Raw genomic sequence first — 25,017 nt, forward strand, 5'->3', positions numbered from 1 at the left:
ACACGTCGTTTATTCATTCATATTTCTCCTTGGCCAAGCTGCTTCGTATTCAGGGCGGGGGCAATTGACAACAAAGAAGATCAACAAAGCCGCATCCCAAGTGCCGACCCCCGCCCCCTCACTTTTTGCATTTTGTCGACATGTCAGCAGTAAGCCAGAGCCCTTGATGGAACCTGTTATTTGCAAATAGTGACAACTCAGTGATGAGCTTAACCGCCATTTTGTTGAAAAATGCGTTTTCTTTTGGGGACGCTGACGCTGCTGGTCGTGATAGACTGCGCAGTGGCCGTATGTAGCACATTTCAGACTCAAATTAATGTTTCCATGTGCAGTTGGCAAGGTCTGCGTGGTAAGTGCTCCTTATTCTTTTTTTCCAGACAGGGTTTTGTTTTACTGACACAGGTAGCCAATATCCTGCGTGACACAATCTATCTCGATGGCGGGAGGCTATGGTATCAGAAGTATGAGGCTCCCCATGGTGAATCCCAAATTTTCTCTAACAATTGCAGAGGATATGACGATGGTTGCGTCCAGCTCCAGTCGGATAACAGTAGGCACGACCAAGTAGATGTTGAGTTATACACATAGCTAACTAGAAGCAGATTTGGAAGCAACCATTTATTACCTGAATCTTACCAATCCCTTCAACACCAAATCTGATTTCATGAATGTCCTCAACAACATGTCCGTCGCCGGCGGTTCAACTAGCATAGCTCCGAATTATGTTGACGGCACAATGTTTGCCAACGACAACGAGTTCTATCTCTATGGGTTGGCGTCCCTCATCTCCTCTTCTAATAAGTCACGAATTCTGAGAATTTTGTTGCAGGGGCATGCTTTCTAATACCGGAAGCTCCGATCCTCCTCCTGCTAATCAAGTCCTCTCCTACGCTGCGCACCAGTATGGCACCTATAGAAGCTCGTGGGCGCCCAACTGGAAACAAGAATACCTACCCACTAATGTCACACGATACATCACGAATGGTGCTGCCGCGTCGGCTCCGAGTGAAAACCTAGGCTTTTACTTCAGTGGGATGCGTGCGCCGGACTGGGGCGACTTCAATTTAAACCAGCTTCAGTCTAACCAAACTGCCGACACGCTAATCACCCTGGACATGTCAGTGATGAGCGACGGGAAGTGGACGAACGACACGCTGCCGAGCTATATTCCTACTCGTTCTAACGCGGAACTGGTTTGGGTACCTGTATCCGAGTCTGGAGTTTTGGTGGCTATTGGTGGAGTGGTTGAACCCATTCAGTTTTTCCGGAATGACAAAGAAAACTCATCACGGACTGCAGAGAGCGAAAGGATTAGCCCGACGTTCATGGAGACGGTCTCCGTCTTCGATGTCGAGAGTAAAACCTGGTATCTCCAGAACACGACGGGTGATATACCGCCGCAGTTGACGGAGTTCTGCTCTGTGCTTGCGAGTGCGGCTGATGGGTCATCTCATAATATCTACATCTATGGAGGGTACGATGGCCTTGACTATAACGCGAATCCGTCGGACGACGTATATATATTGTCTCTGCCTTCCTTCAGATGGGTCAAGGCATACACTGGTACGAACACACACAGCCGCAGCGGTCATGAATGTATCAAAGTATATCCTGATCAAATGTTGGCCGTCGGAGGACAGCATGTCGACTCAACCCATTGCCTGGAGGGTGGTGTCATAGTCAATTTCAACCTCAACACCTTGAGGTTCGAGGATGATTATGATCCCACAAAATGGAGTAAGTACAAAGTGCCAGAGCTTGTGACGAAATGGATAGGCGGCAAGTGAGTATAGACCTAGCAGTACAGAAAGCAAATCACCGTGGCTGACAGTTTATTAGCTCCGATGGAGGTGCAACCACTACCACCCCATCGTCATGGACCAACAGCTCTCTAGAGGGCATATTTGGCAAGAAGTATGGCAAGAAGGTCGAGACATATTGGCCGTACAATAGCAGCAACAGCAGCAGTGCCACCGCACAAGATCACAGCGGGGGCAGCGGATTCCCCAACTGGGCTGGAGGAGTAATCGGCGCGGTCTTAGGTCTGCTCGTGATTGCGATCATTGCCGGTCTCTTCTTTTATCGCCGACGTCACCGTCAACGCGAGTCTGCTGAAGCTGAAGTCGAAGCTGCAGAGGCTGAGCCTAAGAACCGTCCTGCAGAATGGATGTATGCCAGCGGCCCAGCCTCCCTGGGCCCGGGCCAGTATCTTCATCGACCGGCATGGAGACGGCGGAGACGGTACGGACGACGCAGACCTCGGCAACGCAGCCGTCGACAACGCAGCCATCGATAACGCAGGCTTCCACTGTGCCAGATTCCCTCGTCTCGCCCGCGACCCCTGGCACGGTGGAATCTGGGGGAGATGCGCTGTATGAGATGCATGGTATGTCGATGACATTATTTATTTGTTCCCCACTAGAAAAATAGATACTGCGGAGTACTTATCCTGACGTTTACCAGATTCATCACCTGTTGAACTTCCCACGCCATTCAACACCGCCTACTTCGCTCACGGCGGGCCTCCCAAACCCGAACCCGAAGGTGGGCTCAAACCCGATCCGAGACGAGGCTCCCAGTCTCCTGTCTCGCCCCAGGCTCCTAGTGAGACGGATTCGGAGTTCTCCTATTCAACAGGCCACAACAGGCGCCCATCGTCACTGTCATTGGCATCGCCAATGTCGATTGATAACGTGGTGAGCGGTCGGTCGTCGCATTTTTATGAATCTTTTGATAGTTTGGATGTCCGGCGAGCAGGTCATCGGTCTGAGGTCTCCCAGATGACTGATCATGCGGAAGAGAAGGGGCGGAAGGGAGGTAGTGAGACGATTCGGGAGGACGAATAGGATATAGTTATTTAATGTGGTAATAGCATTTTTGTATGTAGAATAGAGAGATTGGTCAGTTTGTTCGCGGTGAACAATTCATAGTAACCAAAGTGACTCGCAGCGCTAAAGTACAATCAGAATGCAAGTCCAAATCAAGCCAATATACTTCGTCTGCCTGCATTCTGGGCATATTGACCTGGTATATCTGGCCCCCGTCCATGCGCAGCAGTTGCAGCCAAAGTGGCTAAGGATGCAGGTATCTCAAAATGCTTGTTGATAGCTGAGCTCCGCGGAGAACTCGGTTCCCACTGTGTGTTAAGTATATTGACTGTTGCTCGCTCGGCAACTAATGGGGTTCCTTGATCTAGAAGAATATGTGAGTTTGGAACCACAGAAGACATTCACTGGCAATACCTTTCATCAAAGGTTGAGAAACCAGAGCAGGCTGGCCATCCCCTTCCCCAGAAGGAGACCCGTCCCCCTTGTCTCGCATACTCCATCTTCGCTTCGACCGTGGGGGTATAGATTCTTTCACGGGCTTGTCAGCGCCTGAATATTTCCCCCGGGACGCGATACCAGCCCCCCAGCGCAATCTTATTTCGTATCCCTCGCAAGTGAGGCCCCTCGAACAGCATTTTTGGCAGGCTGGGCGCGCTTCATCGCACTGGATCCTCCTTTTCTTGCAGCTCCAGCATCCCCTGAAGGAACGATGGCGGTGGGAGATGTCCTTCTGCTTCTCGGTCGGAGACATGTTACTGAGAAACTGCTGGGAAGGCAAACAAGAACAAGAACATAAATACCCAGGAAGTTCTACAATTCACTCATATATACTCGTGCGATCGCTGTGCTATGCGCATCCTCGCACTGTGATTGGCCGAACAAAGATCTCAGTGAGGGAAATAATGCATTCTAACCCCCTATGGGGAGTTGCTTCCCGAGTTATTGGCAAGGATATGTTTCAATTAATTGTCTCGCTTCTTCTAAAAGATATCTTTCATGATCTGTGTGAAGGGGAGTTCAGTTTAAAAGTCGATCGGATTTCAATGCGGGCTTGCCGTTTTTGGAAGGTCCATGCAGGAAAACAACCTTGGAAGCTCGTCTTCTTCAGCCTCTCCGACATTTCTCACATTTCATGGGACATCTGCTCTGAAAGTGAAGATGGGGCAATCATCAACTCTGAGGGACAAATATTGAGGTTTTGCGACCGTTATGTGTCCTGAACATTGGGGGGCGCAGCCGCCACATTAACCCGACTAACCCCGATCATCTCGGGAGGAGTTGATAGCTGTGTGTCACGGAATCGGGCATCAAAGCAACTTCCCCGGCAATCTCTCGAGTCGGATATCCAGCACATCGTCAAATACCGTTGGTATCGTCGGCACTTCGCATAACAATCCGCATCTACCTTCCAGAGGGGGAATCTTCAGCCTTCGTGGGGTGTGGGGTAAAGAAAAAAAAACTGGAGCTCTACACAGACCTCAAATATGTTTCGCCTAATCGTTTAAAATGCCTCCAGGTTTTGGATCTACTATGTGGGCCACGCTCGGTGAATCTCCAGTAGATGTGTCCCTCTGTATGGCCACGGAGGCCGATGCCCATGGGGTTCCCCAGGAAAAAAATGACAAAAGCCCGGGTCTTGTGAATGGGGTTGCGGGACATCCAGTTCCCCTAATTGCTCCAGTGACCCCATTTTTGGATCCAATATATCGCCTTCAGAAGGAGTATACAGTATACAGCCCAGAGACAAGTGCTTCATTTTCACGACAGCGTCAACCACGTTGTTGGGAAATGAGCCTAGAGTGATTACTCTAAACACGCCCTCTGTCCTCACTGCAAAACTTCCCCGTACCTCACTATGGACGTGGAGACCGACGAAACTCTCAAACCAACCGACCAAAACACTCAAGATGCCAACGACCTCGCCCAATTCGGCCACGAGCAAATCCTCGCTCGCAAGTTCAACATTTGGAGCATGCTAGCGTTGGCATTCTGCGTGCTGGGAACGTGGTCGACCTTTGCACAGGATCTCTCCGACGGTCTGATTAACGGTGGCCCTGTCTCAATCCTGTGGGGACTGGCTCTTGTTGCATTCTGCAACACCTGTGTCGCGCTCTCTCTGGGCGAGATCTGTAGCAGCATGCCCACAGCCCTGGGACAGGCATATTGGGTCTACCGCCTCTGGGACTCACGCTTCGGACGATTCCTCTCGTACATGTGTGCTTGGATTAATGTTTTCGGATGGTGGACACTGGCCGCCTCCCAAATGGCATTCATGACCAATTTTCTTCTCGGTATGAAGGTTATGTTCAGTCCAGCCTGGACTGGTGCGTCGACGGGGTGGCTTGAATTTGTCGTTTATATTGGGTGTGTCTTTGCCGTCACACTGATCAATGTGATGGGCTGTCGGAGGGAGAAATTCCTGCCCTGGCTGAACAACTTTGTCGGAGTCTGGTTCTTTGGACTATTCTTTGTTTTTTGTCTTGCCCTGCTTATTTCAGTGGGCATGAAAGAAGGTCTCTCCTACCAGCCTGCCTCTTTCGCGTTTGGAAAGTGGATTAACCAAACTGGCTGGCCCGATGGGATTGTCTGGTTCATTGGCCTAGTCCAGGCTGCATATGGGCTCACTGCCTTTGACGCCGTTATTCACCTGGTGGAAGAGATTCCTGCACCCCGCAAGAACGCCCCGAAAGTGATCTACCTTGCCGTTATCTCCGGAGCGGTTAGCGGGTTCATTCTGATGATGGTCTGCCTTTTCTGTATTCAAACGGTGAATACTGTGGTAGACTCGCCCAGCGGCCTACCGTTCATGCAACTCGTCCAAGAAACCGTGGGTCAGAGCGGCGGTGCAGTTCTAATTGCTTTGTTCATCACGAACGGCCTAGGCCAGGCAATCAGCATCGTCACCACAGCATCCCGTCTCACCTGGGGCTTTGCCCGGGACGGCGGTCTCCCCTTTAGCACCTACCTGTCCGACGTGAGTCCTTACTGGAAAGCCCCCGTCAGGGCACTCTGGTTCCAGGGAGGCATTATAGCACTGGTTGGAGTTTTGTTCCTGTTTGCAGAGACAGTTTTGAATGCGATCCTCAGCGTCAGTACCATCGCCCTGACCATCTCGTACGGGCTGCCCATCATGACTCTGCTGCTGATGGGCCGCGACAAGCTCCCACCCGGTGGCCAGTTCAACCTCGGGAGACTAGGCGCACCGGTAAACTGGGTCTCCCTTGTGTATTGCTGTGTGACAACCGTCTTCTTTTTCTTCCCTGGCGCGCCCAACCCCTCGGGTGGTGATATGAATTACGCCATTGGTGTGTTTGGCGTCATGCTTGTTATCGCCGTGTCTTTCTGGTTTGTCCAGGGCAGTCGCACCTATCTCAACACCGAGGAGTCGATTCCCCATGTTCTTCAGGCCCATACGGTGGCGAATGATCCACTCCCTGAGCCAAAGAAAGAAGACGGATGATAGGTTTCTGTGAATGAAGTTGGTCAACACCTTCATACAGAATATGTGATTTGCCTGGTGAACACGGATTTATCAGGTAAAGTGAGTTTTCAGGGATATTAATAGGGTGTATATAGACATAGATGCTACGTTTATATAGAACAGTTTTGGATTTAGTTTAGACAAATGTGTTATCGATTGAGTACTCGATGAGCCACGTACAGATGTCGAAAGAGATCGTTAGACACAGCTACGTCAGACTGCATATTGAATGCGAGAGTGGTCGGATCCAGGTCCTAAGAGGTATATATCTGGATAAGAGAGTGCTGTGCGAGGAAGAAACAACCAACCTTGCTCATTTTACTATTATCTATCAGTCACCCTACAACCCTGCGAGCTCAAAAGTCACGAACCTTTTTGATTGTTGAAGTGCTAACTTGCCCTGGAAGGCTTTTCAATTTCTACTAGTAACTCACCTAACAACCTGACGACCCAAAAAAATCCGAGTTTGAGATTTTGACAATGAATTTTTCTGGTTGTTACTAGTAATAACCGATATGAGGTGTACTAGTTGTCCAGAGGAGGAGTCAAGGATGTTGTGCATATATTCCGGGTTGACTTTACTATATTCTGCTCATATTTCGGCATCTTCATGGTAATCTCTTCCAGCCCCCAGGTCAATTAACAGTCTGGAGAGGTGGCAGAATTTGAGGGTTCAGAGAAATCAATACCAGCAATCTCCTAAGACTACTACATTGTTACTACAAATTATACTTCTAACAATGAGTTATTACCGTACATAACTAGTAAGGAAGTTGACCTACCCAGGTTTTGCTGTCTTTGGTCATCGGTGTCATACGAGAAATCTTCTATTCCTATGTACAATATAATATATCCCCCCTAGATTCAAAAGCCCCCGAGTCCTGTTCTCAAAGCTTAGATTTCATGTTCACATGAATAGCCTTGATATTCGAGTAAGCAGCAAGACCGGCCTCTCCAAGCTCACGCCCAATACCAGATTGCTTCACGCCACCGAACGGAATGCGCCAGTCGCTATCGTTGCTAGAGTTAATCCAGACCATACCAGCCTCAATCTTCTTAGCCACGCGGTGTGCGCGAGTCAAGTTCGTCGTGAACAGAGCACTTCCAAGACCATAATTCGAGTCATTGGCCATCTCGATAGCATCCTTCTCTTCGCTGAACCGGGAAATCACCACGAAAGGACCAAAGACCTCCTCTTGGTAGATACGCATCTTAGGCGTGACATCGGTGAAAATAGTAGGCTCAACGAAGAAACCCTTGCCGTCACCAACACCACTAAAAGGCTTGCCACCAGAAACAAGAGTGGCCTTTTCAGACTTTCCGACATCGACATAAGACATGATTCGATCATACTGAGCCTGTGTCACCTGTGGGCCTTGGAAGGTGGACTCCTCAAATGGATCACCAACCTTAGAGACATTCTTCACCTGAGCTTTGAATGCCTCTAGGAAACGGTCGTATATCTCGTCCTGTACCAGAATGCGGGACGTGGCTGTGCAGATCTGGCCCTGGTTGTACATGATACCGATATGGGCCCATTCAACCGCCTGTTCGAGATCCGCATCGTTGAACACAATCAGCGGGCTCTTACCACCCGTCTCTAGGGTGATATTCTTCAAGTTCACACTGGCCATCTTCATAATTTGCTTGGCTGTGGCCGTGCTGCCTGTGAAGGCGATCTTGTCCACGTCCATGTGCGAGGCGAGCGCAGCTCCAGCAACGGCGCCGTGCCCGTTCACGATGTTCACCACACCGGGAGGGAAGCCTGCTTCCACGATCAGGTTTGCAAGGAAGAGAATTGAGAGAGGGGTTTGCTCCGCTGGCTTGAGAACAACTGTGTTTCCGCAGGCCAGGGCGGGGCCCAGCTTCCAAGCGGCCATGGCGAGGGGGAAGTTCCATCTTATTGTCACAGTTAGAAGTTGGCTTTAAATACTATTAGGGGTAATCGGAACTTACGGGATAATTTGGCCACAGACACCAACGGGCTCCCGTACGGTGTAGGCGAACTTATCCGGGGTTGTATCGATGACCTGGCCAAAGACCTTGTCGGCGTATCCTCCATAGTAACGGATTGTCTCAGCGGTCTCGGTCAGGTCGTCATTGAAGGAGACGGAGTAGGGTTTTCCATTGTCGATTGTCTCGATAGTGGCGAGAGTGGCGCGGTTGTCCTCGATGAGCTGGGCCAGGCGGTTCATCAACTTTCCGCGGTCAATGCCGGGCAGATCGCGCCAACAGGGGTTATTCAGAGCAGCGCGAGCTGCCTTGACGGCCTTATCGACATCCTGGGCGGAAGCTGCGTGGATCGATGTGATTTCTTTTGCAGTTCTATTTGACCGCCCGTCAGTTATGGCATTAAGAGGTGGCATCTGAGTTTCTGATTTCTCACGTACGTGGGATTGATGCTGGCAATCTTCTCACCGGTCGAACATTTGACCCATTGGTTGTTGATGAACAATCCGGTAGGCTGGGTCCAAGTGTGGCCGTTAGGGGCTGTTAGTTGAACGGACAAGTCGGCCATGATTGTATGTGCTTTGTACTGTGAGTGTCTTCTGGCGAGAGAAGATGATGAAGCTAGATGAGATGAATTTGTAACTAATTCTTAAACCCAAGCTTAGCTATAGGAAATTGCGATAAGTACTCCGGCTGGACATGCCATTCTAGGCTTATCGGGTGCATCATGGTGAAGGTACCCCACAGAGAGATCGACCTCCAGATTTCTCAGGTTCAAAACGGCGGAGTGTTTGGTGTGGATAGACGTGGATACTCCGTAGAGGTGGATTAACTTGTGGCGTCGATATGCCCACTAGTCCTAAACAGGCAAGTCCACCCATGGCTGTCGCAACCTTTCTGGTTCATTGTTGTATAGTATCTTCAATGAATTGCTCTTCCGTTCAAATTCGTGTAAGTATCCATCTCTTTTTTTTTTCCTACATACATGTAGTATGGTGAAAAGACATATACATAAAACTGCCTCCATGGACTCTACAAGCCCCTCCAGGGCTGCTGTGGAGGCTTACATCATGCCCATGTGTAAATAAGCTTGATTTAACGTCTTGGCATCGCTAACCATGCCCAGCCGCCTTCTCCCCTGATTTGTCTATCCGATCAGATATTTTCGAATTAGGGTAGGTCTCAGCCTAGCGCTGACCCACGGCCTTTTCTACAAGACTTGCCTTATTAGGCTGGCCACTAGCAAATGACTGGCCAACACATCTCGCCGAGCCGTTGCAATGCGATTGGCCGCGATTGGCCGAATAATTTCGATGGCAAACGCTTTACGCAAAATAAATTATGGCATAGAATCAAAGTCCCAGACAAGTTTGTGCAAACACACATCTTCTCCAGACTTTATCCTAAATCGAACAACGGCTAGAGTACCCACTGTCGGGACCATTCGCTCACTTTGCCCGAGTTTCTTATATCGTAGATATAGCATCCCGATTACCTGACTAGGAAGGTACATGCGGGCAAATTCGATCACATATTCAAGGTCCATTATAGCTATATAAGGACTATCGCAGGTTTGCCATGAAGCTTCTGGTGTTCTACAACTCTACAACTCCTTCCTTCCCCTTGATACCCCTTCCACACCTTCATCATGGCGTCTGCACCTGATACCGAGTCAATTCCTGGCTACACAATCTTCCGTGAGGGAGACTATGAAAGTGTCGCCGCCGCTGCCATGTTGCCGCAAGGCACACCCCACCCGTTAGGTACGACATGTCTTTACATAAATTCCAGGAGTACTGCTAAGTCTGAATCCTAGATCAACTTTCTATTAAGGAAATTCCCGAGGCAGCAAAGATCATCCGGGATTATGCCAACCCCAAGTCTATCAAGTTCAACTGCCTCACGCTCCGCGAGCCCAGAAAAGCGGAATACCGGGCGTTCCGTGCTGGTGCAGTCCCAGCTCCTGCCCGTCGCGCTTTCGCCATTGTCATTGTGCGCGAAACGAACAAGATCGCAGAGGTGGTGGCCAATCTTGCCACCGGCAAGGTTGAGGAATGGAAGGACGTTCACGACGTTATGCCTACCCTCACCCTAGAGGATCTTGACGTGATGGAGCGTGTTGCCCGCAAGGACGCCCGTGTCATCCGTGCCTGCAAGGACCTTGGAATTACCGACATGAACAAGGTCTTCTTTGACGCATGGGCTATCGGCATCGACGAGCGCTGGGGATACGACCACCGCCTCCAGCAGGGTCTGGCTTACTACCGTAACTCCGATTTCGATAACCAATACGCCCACCCTCTAGATTTCAGTGTTGTCGCCGACACTGACACAGAAGAGGTTCTCAGCGTCGACATTCGTTACGTGAACGGCGAGCGGACCGCTACCCCTCTCAAGGAACACAACTACCTCCCCGAGTTCATCGGCGACAAGTACAAACATGATCGCCTCAAGCCCATTGATATCACCCAGCCCGAGGGTGTCTCTTTCAAGGTCCGCGGCAATGAGCTCACCTGGGCCAACTTCAAGATGCACGTTGGCTTCAACTACCGTGAAGGTATTGTCCTTTCCGACGTGCGCACCCACGACATGTACGAGGACCGTGAGCGGACTCTCTTCAACCGTATCTCCGTCGTTGAGATGGTTGTTCCCTACGGCTGCCCTGAAAAACCCCACCACAAGAAGCATGCCTTCGATGTCGGCGAGTACGGCACTGGTCTGATGACCAACTCCTTGAAGCTGGGTTGTGATTGCAAGGGTGCCATCCACTACATGGATGGTGTTATGTCAACCTCCAAGGGTGAGGCCGCTGTAATCAAGAACGCTATCTGCATTCACGAGGAAGACAACGGCCTCCTCTACAAGCACACCGACTTCCGTGACGGCACAGTTATCTCCGCGCGTGACCGCAAGCTTATCATCTCCCAAATCATCACCGCTGCCAACTACGAATACGGCTTCTACCACACCTTCACTCTGGATGGCACCTACAAGCTAGAGGTGAAGCTTACCGGTATGCTGAACACCTACTGCATGCACCCAACCGAAACCGCTGCTCCCTTCGGCACAGAAGTTGCCCCCTCCATCACCGCCCACAACCACCAGCACCTGTTCTCCCTTCGCATCGACCCGGAAATCGACGGCCAAAACAACTCTGTCGTCCAGAGTGACGCCGTCTCTTTCGAAGCCCCCGTCGGCTCCCCAGAGAATCCCTACGGCAACGGCTTCTACAGCAAGAAGACCCCCCTTCGTACATCCCTCGAGGGTGCCGCAGACTACTGCTTCGAGACAAACCGCTCGTGGGACATCATCAACCCGAACCGCATGAACACCGTCGCCAAAAAGCCCGTCGGCTACAAGATCCTCAACAACAACTGTCCCCCCATGCTCGCCAAGCCCGGAAGCACCGTCTGGAAGCGCGCTGCCTTCGCCCGCAAGCCCCTCTGGGTTACTCCTTACAAGGACTACGAGCTCTTCCCAGCTGGCGACTACGTCTGTCAGTCTGACGGCTCTGAGGGACACCCTTACAACCCGACCATCGCCGACTGGGCGAAGCGCAATGAGAACATCGAGAACACCGATATTGTCTGCTACATGCAGTTCGGTCTGACGCATTTCCCGCGTACTGAGGACTTCCCTATCATGCCTGCTGAACCGGTTAGCATTATGCTGCGTGCATCGAACTTCTTTGAGAAGAACCCTGGTCTCTGGGTGCCGCCTTCGGCTATTTGTGTCGATACCCAGTCAAAAAATGCGTTCCCTTCTTCTTGCTGTGCCACAAGTAAGCCCCGGATGTGAGGGGTGAAGGAACGACGGCATTGATTTATGGTATGGTGTTTGGAAACGGGGATCTTTCAGTGTGCTTTGTTGTACATAGTAAATAGTACATAGTCTTGGCCTTTTTGTTTATATCAAATTGATTTTTATCAACCTTCCCTTTTGGTTCTGATCGGGATATTGCATTCTAAGTGATTCTATGGAATTTTTCTGCAATTTGTGTCATGGGATCTAGCCTTCACTTCATCTATGCATATGTATATTTACTCATAAAATCTATCAAACAAGAAAGCCCAGCAGTCACTATCTCCAAGCTCAAATGATGTTCTTCAGCTCCTGTCCAGCAAGGAGCCGTCTAAGGTTATACGCAATAAGCGCCTCAGCCTCACGTGGGCGTCCACCAGCAGCATGAGGCGATAGAATGAGATTAGGCGCAGCATAAAGCTTCGACTCCTTCGGCAGCGGCTCAGCCGAGAAAACGTCCAACGCGGCACCACCAATGCTGCCCTTCTCGAGTGCATCAAGCAGTGCATCCTCATCAACAGAAGTCCCGCGTCCAACATTAACAACCCAAGCGTGGCTCGGCAGCAACGCCAAGCGCTCAGCACTAAGAGCACCATTGGTACTCGCTGACCCAGGTAGAATCATAACAAGGGCATCAGTCTTGGGCAGAATCTCTGGCAAGCGATCCTCCGCGACAACCTCAAACCCGTGACGCACACCCGCACTCCGGGCAACACCGGTAACATTAGCCCCGAGGGCAGTCAAAACGGGCGCAAGGGTCTTGGCAATATTGCCAAAACCCCAGATAGTAACATTGGCACCCTTGAGGGTACGGAAAGTGCCTGGGGCGCGATCAGGCTGGGCGCCGCCCAGATGGGCGGGCCACTCGCCGCGGGACTGGAAATCGCGCATTTCATAGAAGCGACGGGCAGCGTTGAGTAGCATGCCGAGGGTATGTTCTGCGACTGTTTCGTCGTGCAGGCCGGAGCCAGTTGTGATAGCGACGCGGGAAGCGTCAAAGCCCGCAGCGAGGACGTCATTTGGACCGGCTGCTAGCGACTGGATCCAGCGGAGGTTCTTCATGCGGGAGGCTGCGTCGCGCAGATTCGTAGCTTTGTTGCTCCATGTTACGAGGAACTCTGCGTCGATTAGGGATTCGGGGATTGGGAGTGTGACATCGTAGGGGTGCAATTCGACGGAGAAGCCTTCCAGTGACTTTGTGTCGAGGTAGAGGGAGGTTGGGTAGAGGAGTTTCATTTTATGGGCGGGTTGAAGGTGATTTGTTAGAGTGTCAAGGCGTTGTTTGGGTGAGGATGACATTAAGAGGGGGGTAGTCAAGGTTCTTATGCCCAGGTGCGAGGGGAGAGTGACAAATCTGTAGCAACGCGGGGTGTCTCGGCGGAGATCCCGCCGAGACCGGGGTAACTCCGGGAAAGCACAGATGACCTTGCGGTGATCGATGAAAATGATCAAATTCTGTCTAGCTCTGATAAACTATAGAATGGCTACAGGTATTGAAGTGCATACGTAGTTCATAAAAGTCGTAAAGTACCAACTCTAGAAAACCAGCTTTAGAGGCATTGTACTGGCCATACCAAGTTAGCCTGTGCGCTGCATCTTCTTACTGATAGCACCTTATATGCACCTATAGACATTACTATATGTCTATGTAGGTATATACATGGCAGGACAATGCCTGTCGACTGAGGCTTCCTACCTTCTGCCACTTTTATAAGGGCACTCCGGCCCAGGCTCACTGGGCATATCAGTCTCACCATGTGAACAATGACTAACGCTCAATGATCGCTTCCAGCCTTGGAGGTTAGCGTGTGCTTAGTGACCATTTACGGGCAATTGGTGATGAATGAGCGATCGCTTAGTGATTGCTGTGTGGGTGCTACCTAGGTACCTTGATTATGCTCTGTTTCTAGTCAGCGCTCAGCTTTCCTCTATTCAACCACAGATAGGCTACAACTAAGCAGGCAACAATAAGGCCTTCGATGCCGTGATGGCTACTGTGTTAATTAAAGCTGTGCTACCCTCGTCCTCTAGCTATGCCCTTGTCCGTGAGAGTCTACGTCATTCTCGAGGGATCGTCTAGAGATTGCATGGTGATGGCTGCTTCCTAACTTAGAGCTGCGAGGGTTGTGGCTAGCTGATCTGGAGAATCGATGCCATAGGTGGTCACGCCGTCGGCGCAACGTTTGTTCAGGGCGGACCTGCCTGGGCCGCATTCTACCATATTCACCACGCCATTTCTAGCTAAGGCCCGCACACACTCAGCCCAGCGTACCGGCTGGTATAGCTCCACCATTAGGTCCTGCTTGAGCGCATCGAGGTCGGCAGCGACGGTGGCGGTAACGTTCCGCACCACCGACATATGCGGCGTCATCCACTCGACGCTATTAACCATCGCAGAGAAACGGCCGGCGGCGGGTTTCATTAGGGCGCAATGTGACGGTACACTGCCTGCCGTTGGCACAACGCGCTTGGCGCCCTTGGCCTTGCACAGCTCGGCGGCGCGATTCACCGCAGCTTTATGGCCGGCGATGACAACCTGACCTGGTGAATTGAAGTAGGTCACGCTAACTACTTGGTCCTTGGCCGCTTCACCGCAGATGGCGACCACATCGGCGTCGTCCAGGCCGAGGATAGTGGCCATGGCGCCATTATTGAGCTCTGCAGTTGCCTGCATCAGCCGAGCACGAGACTCTATCAGGCGAACTGCAGTGTCCAGCGACAAGCTGCCGGCCGCGACCAAGGCGCTATATTCGCCGAAGCCGTGGCCAGAAACGAAGGCCGGGCAGGGACCGCCATTTTCCAACCACAGACGCCACAGGGCAATAGATACAGTTAGGATTGCCGGCTCGGTCTTCTCTGGTTGATCGAGTTGTTCTTCCGGACCTTCCTGGATGAGTGCCCACAGGTTGTAGCCCAGGGCCTTAGAGGCTTCCTTGAAGGTCTCGAGGATCACTGGATTTTCAGCGCCGAAGTCGGCAAGCGTGCCCACCGATAGGGACCCTTGACCAGGAAATACGAACGCGAGGGATGTAGACATGATCTGAACAAGCCCTTGTTGTCTTGTCATCAAATGGGGTGTGTCGAATACGAGGCTGGACGCGGAAGGTGAAGACTTGGGTAAGAGCGAGGACCAAATGGCCATATTTAACCACTTCGAGACGAATCTGCAGCTGGCAAAAATAACCGAAGAGCGGGGGCTAAGGGAGCATTTACACCAGGACTATGTCGACAATTGTCCTTGTCTGAGATACACAATTTATCAACTTCTTTGCGTGGTGGCCCGTGTCCTCAGTGACGTCTAACTATGGTCACAGTTACCGGGAGAATCTAAAGTTCAAAAAGCTCGGGATGTCATGTCTATATTTAGATGAGAGGCACTCGAGCTCCCCTCAAATAGTAGGTAGATAGAGACAATGTGCACAATGGGTATCAATCAATTCGGCCACCGCCTACAAAAAGAAAAGCTATATAGTAAAAGATATACACAGAACCAGAATATATACGGGGGAATCATCATTCCCAACACCAACTTTCTACCTACGACGCACCATCTTTCTCAAGAGGAATCTCGGGATCACCCTCGACGGCACCGGTGCCCGACAAAAAGAACTCAAGCTCACTAGGCCCACCCTGCGAGTTCTCATTTTCCGCGAGCTGTTCCAGTAAGCTCAGAAAAGGGTCTTTCTCAGACGTGCCCTCACTACCTGTTGTGGTGTGGGTGGCACTAGTTTGGGACTGAGCACCTGGTGTCAGGGCAGTGGGGCCCGATTGTGGCATTCCGTTCATATTTGCATGGGCGGTGTCGAAGGGGAAGGTTGCATATTGTGGGTTTGGGGGCGGTGTTGGTGCTATGTTGAGGGAAGCGTCGGTGAGAAAGGCTGGTGGGGAGAGGCCGAATGCGGAGGGGGAGAAGCCCGGAATAGAGAGGTGGGTGTTTTCTGATGTGCCGGCACCGGACAGGTCCGTTCCGGTGGGGAGGGAGAAGATGGAGGGCAGGGATGGTGAATGTTGGTGTTTGTTGCTTTGGATTGCGTGGAATTTAAGGGTGGGCGAGAGCGAGGCCGGATGAGAGGGTTTCTGGGACAGAGAATGGGAATGGGAATGGGAGTTGCGACGGTCTATATCTGAGCCCTGGGTGGATGCTAATGGACTCGAGGGCCCAGGCCGTGTACTAGAGAAGTACGACGACGGATTTTGATATGACGGTCCGGCGGTTGGCCGTTGGTAGTAGTGATCTTGACGATCGATGAAGTTGACAGTACTGTCTCCAGAGTTAGTGATCATATGTATAAAAAAAGGGGGGTGGTATCAGCAGGCGACTCACCTTGGCGCTAGATCATCCGCCGCATCTATAAGCCGAACGTGCGATCCATCCAACATCAGTCCAGGATATCGGTCGAGGAAGTCTTCGAGATGGAAGACTGGCGAGAAACGCATTGAGCTACTGGCAAGGTTGCGCACCAATTCAGAGTGACACGTATAGATAGTTTGGAGCAGCTCACGCTGATGCTGCACGCCAGTCCAAATATTGCGAAACCAAGCAAGCTGGTTCATCTCCCGAGTCAGGAATTCAGCGCTGGAAGAGAAAACCTCTCCTTCACGGCCCTTGTAGTGCACACCGTGAACATGCACAGTCCCCGCTGTGCACACACAGTAACTGACGAAAGCAGGCCACTCAATCAGCGGAGAATTACGACCCAGTTCAACTAGCTCTGCGATGGCATTGGAGTGCGAAAAACACAAGTTCGTCGCCTCGATTTGCCAAGACTGATGCTGCCCCGTGCCTCGGAGCTCTACCAGGTCAATGGGTAGGAATGGGCGGTAGATCAAACAATGCACCAAATGGTAGATCAGCTTGCTCAGCAAGAGTGTTGTGCTCTCGGGGTGGCCGAACAATGCATCGATAGACGCAAAGACGTCCTGTGTACCAGCCGCCCAAATATCTAGTTCTTGTCGTATCTTGGACAGATTAGAAAGCGCATGCCATGGGAAGTGAGAGTCGCCTTTGACTCCACCAGCTGCCAGATACTTATTAGTAACACCAAGAATACGCGTGATGTCAATCAACAAAGAGGCAGCACTTGGTGATTTGCGTCTAGAATCCGCAGAATATTGAATGTTCGGGCCGACATGGAAAAGCTCCCCCTCCATGTCCAGACCAGCTGCGTGTGGCGACCAAGACGGTAGGCGCAGAACAACCGAATGATCAGTGATCAGACATGGACGCCGAGATCCACAATTGATAAATCTGTCCATCAAGTAAACAGACCAGAATAGCCGACGTCTCATTTCTCGCTCAGCAGGTGTGATATTAGGCTTAGAGGGAGCCTCCCGGTACAAATCCAGGGCGACGATCATGGCCACGCAATTTGCTAATCATCGTTAGTGGGGTTCATTAAACCATGTGAGATCGGGGGGAAAGCATACAGAATGTCATATAAGCTTTCTTTCCTAACCCATAGGCGTAGAAAGCTTGCGAAATTAACATTAGAGTCTGGAGTCCTTCTACTGTAGGATTGTCGATTTCAATCATGCGTCTTGCTTGTAGCGCTGCATCAAGCCCGGTACGTAGTGACTGCTCCACTTGACCAGGTAAGGTTGTGTATCTGAGATTCGTCAGTCAAACATGTAAGCACGTGACAGGACTTGAAAGCTCGGTTTTTACCTCACTGTCATTGCTGAGATAGCCATGGCCAAACACGGCGGCAATTGGTTCAGTTGATGGTGTTGTCGCGTTGTCGCCTCGTCTAGTACATAAAATGGCTTACCATGCAATCGTTCAAAGTAAATGTCAAGGATTGCATCCGATAGAGGTCCATTGTTTGTTGGAGATGGCTGTTGCAGAAGACTTGCTGAGTGGTCTGTCGGCCTAGGGAAGGGATCCACATGTTGCGAGAGAGAAGTTGGCAGAGCCGATCGATCGCCTGGAGAGTAAATATTAAAGGAGTTGTCTATAGTGTTGCGACGGGTGGGAAAGCTCGGCGGATCGTCCGGGGTATCGGGCGAAGTGGGTGAAATAGGGTTCTTTTCATCGTGGAGTCGTTTCTCCAACCCATCGACCCGCTTGAGGAGAGCTTCTAGCACATCGGTCTTGGGCCCCCGTTTTTTAGGGACGGCATCTTGAACATAAGATCAACAGGGGAAATCATGTGATGTGGAAGAGGAATGATTAACATACCATATAGACATGGGCACTGGAAGACCTTGCATGCCTCGCAGCTCGGTCGCATGCGATTACATTTGATCTATGATGAGTTAGACACATCCAATCGCACCTGAGACTGACTGGACAGACCTTGCGCTTGCGACAGGATTTGCAGTTCATGGTTTCGCGCGGCTCGACCGTCGCACGGCGGGGCGTGAGACGGTCGATGCTGACCTGAGGACGAGACATGGCACATCTACATAGAAGAGAGAGATGAGAAGAAGAAAGAAAACGGCCCCGGCCAAGATGGATAAGAAGTCAGGCGCATGGCTGTGGCGTTAAAATAAAAGGAAAAGCCTATACCACACAGTTGCGGAGAGAAAGAAATGCGGAGAAGTGATGTGCCGCCGGAATTCCCCAGTTTGGGCTGACATGGGGGGTTATTATGTTCTTCCAAGGTTGTGTTTTAATTACGCACATGGGCATGATTTAGGCTAGTAATTACCTGATTATAATATCGGACCCCTATTATTATATGTGTATATAATGATATATCCTTATTCTTATTACAGTTTACTCTACTTCTAACATCTTCATCTCAGAAATCAATGCTCCTCCCCTTTAATCTGTACTTGGCGGGAGAGGTTTCCGTTTAGGGAATACATCCACTTTAGGGCTCCGACGGCCAACATCCGAGATGATCCAGGTACCCCATAAATTGCAAGTAATTGCAAGTAATTGCAAGTAATTGCAAGTAATTGCACGGAATTGCAATAGCTTAATCTATTTGGTAATCCCTATATTCTGTCCATGTCATCATGGGGTTCTTAGTTGCCGCTTAGACCCCGATTAAGGCTCCTCAATTTACCCGAAGTGTCTCCTGCAGAACTATTCCAAGTCTCTAACTGCACATACTCCGTACAATATACAGAGCTACATGTAGGATGACGCCTATTCCAGCCTATTCCAGTCTTACTATTGGCCCCCCCGCTTATTACACCTTCTCCCTGAAATTCGTTCGATCCTAGTCTGATCATCCACTGCAGCTACTGTATTCGATACGGAACCTCCATCCTAGTCTTTTTTTTAACTTTCTGAACAGTTCTTTGTGATCTCGTCAAGTTTTACGGAGAACCGTGTATTCTCTACAACATTCTAAAAGTCGTGCCAAGCGCGCTAACATAGGGATGTACTCCATACGGAGTGAGTGGGCCTGGCATCATTACTCGACACAGTATAACCTCCGTATGTCTCGGCCTAATCCCAACCTCAGTGCCCAGGCAAAACCTTCCCTCTCCTCACAAACTCCGCCATCTCCCTCGCCGTTCCACCCATCCTCTTCAACCCCTCAACAACACCAACCCGATCGTTCACTGGCCGTTCCTGGCTAACCTTAAACCGGCCCTCGATCCGCGTGATTTCAACCCTCATCCCAACAATATTCTTCAAAAGCACAGCAATATACTCTGGTGGCGCATCGCTGATTTTCCAAGCCGGTCTCGGTGTCGGGGTAGGTAGTGCCGAGCCGTCATCATACCCGCTAGCTCCGGTCGCCCTCTTCGCCCCCTGACTCAGGCCTCGATCTGGGCTCCAGTTCTTGTTCTGATTTTGGGGTGGATCCCCATCCCCATTCTCAATTCCACTTCCATCTTCCCTGTGTTTGACATCAGATACCGGACCCAACCCAGACTCATCTGGAAATCCCATCACTCCTTCCTCTCCAAGCCGGGCTAGATCACCCAGCTGTTGTCGTAGAAATAGCTCGGTCTGCTCGTCTTTCGTGTCGTGGTATATAGTCGCCCGACCGTAGACCTGCACCGCGGCGTAATTCCACGTCGGAGCAACCCTGCCCGTGGCGGGTTTGGACTCTGTGTAGAAGTTCGGGGTGATGTAGTGGTCTACTGGGCTGGTGAAGACAATTAAGACCTCACCAGGGAGAGTGTGGCCTGTTGATGTCGCTGGTTCTTCTACAAAACTTGTTATAGGAAATGCGCCCGGGATACTGGTTGTTTTGGTGCTGTATTCAGAGGCATATTCTACCATTGCTTTGCTTTGCGGGTTTTGGCGCGCGATGTGGCCGCGGAGGACTCCCATGGAGGGATGTGGCGGTGCGGGGGTGTTGTCATCGGCTACTTTTGCTTCCTTTGCGAACTCGGGTTCGAGGGTCGTTTCACTGTCCAACACCCAGGGGATGTGGCTGCATTGGAGGGTCGGGTGATTCTCCGAAGGGAGAGAAGTGGTGAGGACGCCTAGTGGGTGTTGTTTGATGAAGGCATGGAGGGTTGGGAGGTCTCGGACTGCATGATCAGGACGTAGGTGCATATTCAATTTGCTCGGATTGGATATGTACTAAGGTACCTAGGTAGACCCTGAAGAGAAACAAGGCTGGGGTAACCTAAGGAACCTTGGAAATGAGGGGTTGACCCCGGATTTTGATAAAGTTCCAAGGTTCCAAGGTTCTTTCTTATCTTACATTCCAACCTTGGAAGGTTATATATTCTATGGATTCCATGGATGAATTATGAATCTATGACTCCAAACATTAGAATGGCACAAGGGCAGCAACGGACCAATTATCACCTGCCAGGACGTCAGAAATACTCGTGTAGCTACAAAATACATATCCATAGGGACAATAAATAAAGCGCCATTCCTTATACTTAAACTACCCCAAACCCCTAAAACAAAAATTGCGATTCAACATCAGCATCAAAATCTATTGCATCAACAATAGACAATAAAAAGCGAATGCGAACCACAAATTACCTACGTAGGTATGCAGTGTTCTATACTATATAACTAGAACAGAGGCCTCCCAGACGCCATGCGCACAAAGTCAAACGGCACATTCTGCCCAACAAGCAACCTCAGCGTCTCAACAGTAGTCCAAGCACTAACGTCCTCGACGCCATAGGCTGTCCATCCAGCACGAGTGGCAACGGCCAAAGGATCCCCCTTCCTCAGCCCACTGGTAAGATCAAGATAAACCCTCCCACGAGTACAAGGCGGCGAGCAACGACCATTAACACCATAATGTCTCAGCAAAGGCTGCACGAGCAGCGATTTCTCCGGGGCAATGCAGAGACAATAACAAAGGGCTGCTCAACCCGTTTGACAGACTGGATGGATGTGAACGGCTCAAGACCTGCAGCGAGCGGGCCACTCGCTTTGAACCCGACTGTGTAGATCGTGCCAACGGCTAGACTGCGTAGTGCGAAGATCGCCGCTGAAGCGTCAGCCTGGGAGCTGGCGAGGATGATCGCTGCGCGGCTGCTGTACGCGGATGGGACGTATTCGCGCGTCAGGGTTGCGCGGATGCCCTTCCAGGCGGCGTTTTCGCCGATGAATCGGGAGGTTCCTGGTGCGGCTTCGCCCGGTGTCATGGCGATTGTGTCGACTAACCCGATTGCGCGGGCTGCGTCGCTGGCTGCGGGGATGAAACCAGTTGTGGTTGGGACTGGGGGGGTTGAGGTAGGCACCGCCGAAGTGCGGTTGGACGAGGACGGATTCCATGGAGCCTTTTGGGCCGCGGTCGACCGAGGTGAAGTTGTGCGGGAGGCCAAGTTCATTTAGGCATTTCTCCATGAACATTGAGTGTGGGGTTGAGCGGAACGAGCCGATGGCGTAGAGCTCGCGTTTGGGGAGTTGGCCCATTATGTGTAGGGCTTCGTTGATCTCCGCCGCGGTTAGCTGGCCTGGGGCGGCGATCATTGGGAGGAGGGGGTGGGTGATTGGAGAGAAGACGGTGTTAAGGGCTCGAGATAGCTGGCCCATTTGGCCCATGTTGACTGCTGACAGGGGTGGGCCTGCGCCGCGGCTTTTGATGGTTGAGCGGAAGTATTCTAGTTCGTAGTTCTCCTCGATTGTGTGAACCATGGCGATCATCTTCACTATGTCGGCGTATTTGGCGCTCTCCGTGAATATGCGCTGCGCCTCTTCGGACGTCCACTTCCAGGTCCCGGAGAAGTCATGGAACGCAGATAAAATCATACTATGGCCCTTTTTCTCAAACAGCTGGCGCCGGATCTCCTCGGGCAGCCACAGTTCGACATCGACATACTCAACTCCCCACTGTATCGCGCGCCGCAGGTACCTGTAAAACAGCGCTGGGTCATCCATCGGGAACTTCCCATTCTCCCTTGTACAACGAACAGTAAAGATAATCGGCAACTCCGTATGCTGCCGCAACAACATCAACTGCTGGCCAACATACTTCAAACTCGGAACAGGCGGAGTTGTCCAACCCTTCGGCACAGGCTCAACCAGCAAATCCACACGGATCTCAACGGCGTCAGATCCCACAGAAAGGATATCTAAATTGGGCAAAGCAGCATGTACATCAGGAAAAGTAGTCGAAATAAAATTCGTCCTGGTCTTCGTCCGCAAATCATCATGCGGCCTCGTCTGACCAAAAATCAAAGACAAAAACCGCGACAGATCCCGACGCAGGAACGGACTCCGCGAATATAAGAATTCATAGTCACAACTCTCGGTGAGCGAGTCGTCCGGCGCAGACCCGTTTTCCACACAGTACGTGTTTACCAGAATCAGACATGATCGCTCGCATCCTTGCAAGCTCCCCGCTAGGTCGTGCGCTAGTATCCCCACTACCACTGCATCGTTGGCTCGCGCAAGCATCCCAAGTGACGCGTCCGTTGTCCATGGCTTCCCCAGAACCTCCGCTACCAGTTGTACAATATGCTCTTGGTTCTGACCGTAGATGATCACGACAGTCCCCGCGGCAGTGGCGGCGGCCGGCGCGGCGATGCCCGCGGCTGTCTGGTCTGTGGGCGCGCTAGCCGGAGGAGCGAGAGAGAGGGTTGTTGTAGCATTGGAAGGGCCGGCGATATTGGGGTTTGCGCCAGGAGGATCTTGGGCTTTGAGGGCGGTGGAGACAGGGGGATCTTCGAGCAGCGGCGTGGCCATGTGCTGCGGAAAGGCTGTCGGAATCATGGCATAGCAGTCCCAAGTGTTTTCATACTTAGTTCTCCCGAGGATGTATATGCAGGTCGAAGTATGGGTTAGGATGGGTAAAGATGGGAGTTGGGGAAAGGGGGGGAATGAGCGCAAGGACCAAGGAGGGTTTTTGCAATTCGCTTTTTGACGCTCAGGACCCGGGTAGCGTTCCAGGTAGGTAGTATCAGAGCATGGGATATTTTACAAAGCAATCAGGGAAAAAGGGAGCGGGCCGAACGAGGCTAGCTCCAAGATATGGGGTAATCGGGGCAGGCTGAATAGAAGGACGCTAAGTCAATGCTAGGCGGGTAGAGTTTAATAACCCAACCGCGAAGGTCAGGATGGACAGCATTTGAGACGACATGGATCGATGGAAGAACTCGTCGCGGAGATTCCACCCAATGCGCGACGATGGAATCCCACGCAGACGGCGGACGCGGGGAAAAGTGGGCGCGGAGTTGGGTTTCTCCACCAATCAGCTGCCGCGACGCAGAATTATACTACATATGGATTTGTTAGTAGGGATTCTACTGAGTAGAAAGGGGATATTACAGTAATGATATGCTTATAAATCCTATCAATTACCAGTGGGCATCTACAAATGCATGTGTTAATATCGGCCTTCATGAAACCACCATGCCAGCTGGAGGGACCGGCATTAGCCTCGGAATGACCTGACAGGGGCTCTGCCATGATCCGATACGAGGGAAAGCCCACCAATCTAAGCCAGCGTCTCAGACTCGGTCAGAGCAAATAATCGGCTTTTGGAACACATAGCCTGTTGTACCTAGGTACCCGGGGGAGATAGGTAAGCAACGAATTAGATGCTAGGATTGGTGGAAGAGCACATGGATACTTGCGCAAGGGGCAAACGCGAGGATTAGATGGTCCCATGTTAACAACGTACATAGTAAAACGACCGTCTATTCATTGTTATTTCTGTCCTCGACGCAGGCGAAGCAACCGGAATTAAGTGACAGCTCTAATCGGACCTGGGAGGAAAATATACCGGAGATATGTAGTCATGAATCACGAAGCATAGGCACGGATGATCCTTTGACACCGCAAACATGTGAGATATGAAAAAAGAACGACAGAATCGGGACTAGATCCGTCCAGCATTGTATTTCAGACAACCAATTAAGACACAAGGAGAGAAAAATACCAGCCAAATCAAGAGGGGGTATTGGGTAGTAACAGGGCTCTGAAGGAAAATGAGAAACGCAGGCTGAGAGATAAGACAGGGAGGAAAGGGCAAGAGAAGCAAAGAGGCATTGGTCCAGAGAAGAAACATTTATGTATGTATCAATATCAGGCACACAAATAATCATCATATCGCTTTGCAAACCGAGATAGCGCTTTTAGGGAATTTTGTTCATGGCTCCGTGCATCAAGCCGGAGTCAACACTATGTACGAGGACAGCAATACAACCGAGGATCGGCGCGTGGACTGTCCGACATCTTTCAAGATGTCGTGTGCCTACCACGACAGAGCATGGTAGGTCAAGTAAGGAAGATAAGTTCAAGCGGGAGAGAGGCCAAAGGTGTACAACCACACGTGCAGCGTTCCATTTGTGGGATAATATCGGGAAGCGAGAGTTGAGCCGAGCCAGCAGCCTGTCATTCTCAGCTTGGATGGAACACACATGCCCAAACTAAAACGCGCAGCAGGCAATATGTAATCCCATTGGGTCGTCGTTGGATAAAGCATGGAATGGGCAACGCCATGAACCGGGGAAATCGGGACCCGAGCTGGAGTTGGAAAGGAGTTTCATGTTTCAGGCTCGCGCAGAGAAACAGAAGCAAGTGTTTCGAAAAGGTGGGCATGGCACATTGCCGCGCACACAGGACCCACC

The 25,017-nt window shown here is 51.1% G+C and overlaps 9 protein-coding genes across 9 annotated transcripts; 3 read left to right on the top strand and 6 right to left on the bottom strand.

Moving 5' to 3' along the window:
- Nucleotides 1-203: 203 nt before the first annotated feature.
- Nucleotides 204-2,846, top strand: N7519_009702 (uncharacterized protein; the record flags this gene model as incomplete). The annotated part of the gene is given in 9 exon segments (XM_057296475.1): nucleotides 204-288; nucleotides 333-349; nucleotides 382-461; nucleotides 510-550; nucleotides 603-771; nucleotides 830-1,783; nucleotides 1,840-2,169; nucleotides 2,187-2,386; nucleotides 2,464-2,846. 9 exon segments carry the CDS (start codon nucleotides 204-206, stop codon nucleotides 2,844-2,846), a joined length of 2,259 nt encoding a protein of 752 aa, XP_057144357.1.
- A 1,837-nt stretch (nucleotides 2,847-4,683) lies between these two features.
- N7519_009703 (uncharacterized protein) lies at nucleotides 4,684-6,288 on the top strand (the record flags this gene model as incomplete). Its single annotated transcript, XM_057296476.1, has 1 exon — nucleotides 4,684-6,288. One exon carries the CDS (start codon nucleotides 4,684-4,686, stop codon nucleotides 6,286-6,288), a length of 1,605 nt encoding a protein of 534 aa, XP_057144358.1.
- Nucleotides 6,289-7,196: 908 nt separating this feature from the next.
- Nucleotides 7,197-8,827, bottom strand: N7519_009704 (uncharacterized protein; the record flags this gene model as incomplete). The annotated part of the gene is made up of 3 exons (XM_057296477.1): nucleotides 7,197-8,208; nucleotides 8,266-8,634; nucleotides 8,700-8,827. 3 exons carry the CDS (start codon nucleotides 8,825-8,827, stop codon nucleotides 7,197-7,199), a joined length of 1,509 nt encoding a protein of 502 aa, XP_057144359.1.
- Nucleotides 8,828-9,907: 1,080 nt separating this feature from the next.
- Nucleotides 9,908-12,057, top strand: N7519_009705 (peroxisomal copper amine oxidase; the record flags this gene model as incomplete). Its single annotated transcript, XM_057296478.1, has 2 exons — nucleotides 9,908-10,022; nucleotides 10,076-12,057. The coding sequence occupies 2 exons, from the start codon at nucleotides 9,908-9,910 to the stop codon at nucleotides 12,055-12,057; spliced, it is 2,097 nt and encodes a 698-aa protein (XP_057144360.1).
- Nucleotides 12,058-12,351: 294 nt separating this feature from the next.
- On the bottom strand, nucleotides 12,352-13,296 carry N7519_009706 (phosphoglycerate dehydrogenase; the record flags this gene model as incomplete). The annotated part of the gene is made up of 1 exon (XM_057296479.1): nucleotides 12,352-13,296. One exon carries the CDS (start codon nucleotides 13,294-13,296, stop codon nucleotides 12,352-12,354), a length of 945 nt encoding a protein of 314 aa, XP_057144361.1.
- Nucleotides 13,297-14,164: 868 nt separating this feature from the next.
- On the bottom strand, nucleotides 14,165-15,097 carry N7519_009707 (ACP S-malonyltransferase; the record flags this gene model as incomplete). The annotated part of the gene is made up of 1 exon (XM_057296480.1): nucleotides 14,165-15,097. One exon carries the CDS (start codon nucleotides 15,095-15,097, stop codon nucleotides 14,165-14,167), a length of 933 nt encoding a protein of 310 aa, XP_057144362.1.
- A 500-nt stretch (nucleotides 15,098-15,597) lies between these two features.
- Nucleotides 15,598-18,454, bottom strand: N7519_009708 (transcription factor domain-containing protein; the record flags this gene model as incomplete). Its single annotated transcript, XM_057296481.1, has 6 exons — nucleotides 15,598-16,321; nucleotides 16,385-17,432; nucleotides 17,488-17,666; nucleotides 17,726-18,179; nucleotides 18,239-18,305; nucleotides 18,356-18,454. The coding sequence occupies 6 exons, from the start codon at nucleotides 18,452-18,454 to the stop codon at nucleotides 15,598-15,600; spliced, it is 2,571 nt and encodes an 856-aa protein (XP_057144363.1).
- Nucleotides 18,455-19,474: 1,020 nt separating this feature from the next.
- Nucleotides 19,475-20,527, bottom strand: N7519_009709 (FMN-binding negative transcriptional regulator; the record flags this gene model as incomplete). The annotated part of the gene is made up of 1 exon (XM_057296482.1): nucleotides 19,475-20,527. The coding sequence occupies one exon, from the start codon at nucleotides 20,525-20,527 to the stop codon at nucleotides 19,475-19,477; it is 1,053 nt and encodes a 350-aa protein (XP_057144364.1).
- A 477-nt stretch (nucleotides 20,528-21,004) lies between these two features.
- Nucleotides 21,005-23,131, bottom strand: N7519_009710 (type I 3-dehydroquinate dehydratase; the record flags this gene model as incomplete). Its single annotated transcript, XM_057296483.1, has 3 exons — nucleotides 21,005-21,271; nucleotides 21,298-21,662; nucleotides 21,685-23,131. The coding sequence occupies 3 exons, from the start codon at nucleotides 23,129-23,131 to the stop codon at nucleotides 21,005-21,007; spliced, it is 2,079 nt and encodes a 692-aa protein (XP_057144365.1).
- Nucleotides 23,132-25,017: the final 1,886 nt, after the last annotated feature.

This window comes from Penicillium mononematosum, assembly GCF_028829835.1.
Source record: "Penicillium mononematosum strain IBT 11891 chromosome Unknown utg000005l:1.0-9366267.0:1.0-9372171.0, whole genome shotgun sequence".
In the NCBI taxonomy this organism is placed as follows: domain Eukaryota; kingdom Fungi; phylum Ascomycota; class Eurotiomycetes; order Eurotiales; family Aspergillaceae; genus Penicillium; species Penicillium mononematosum.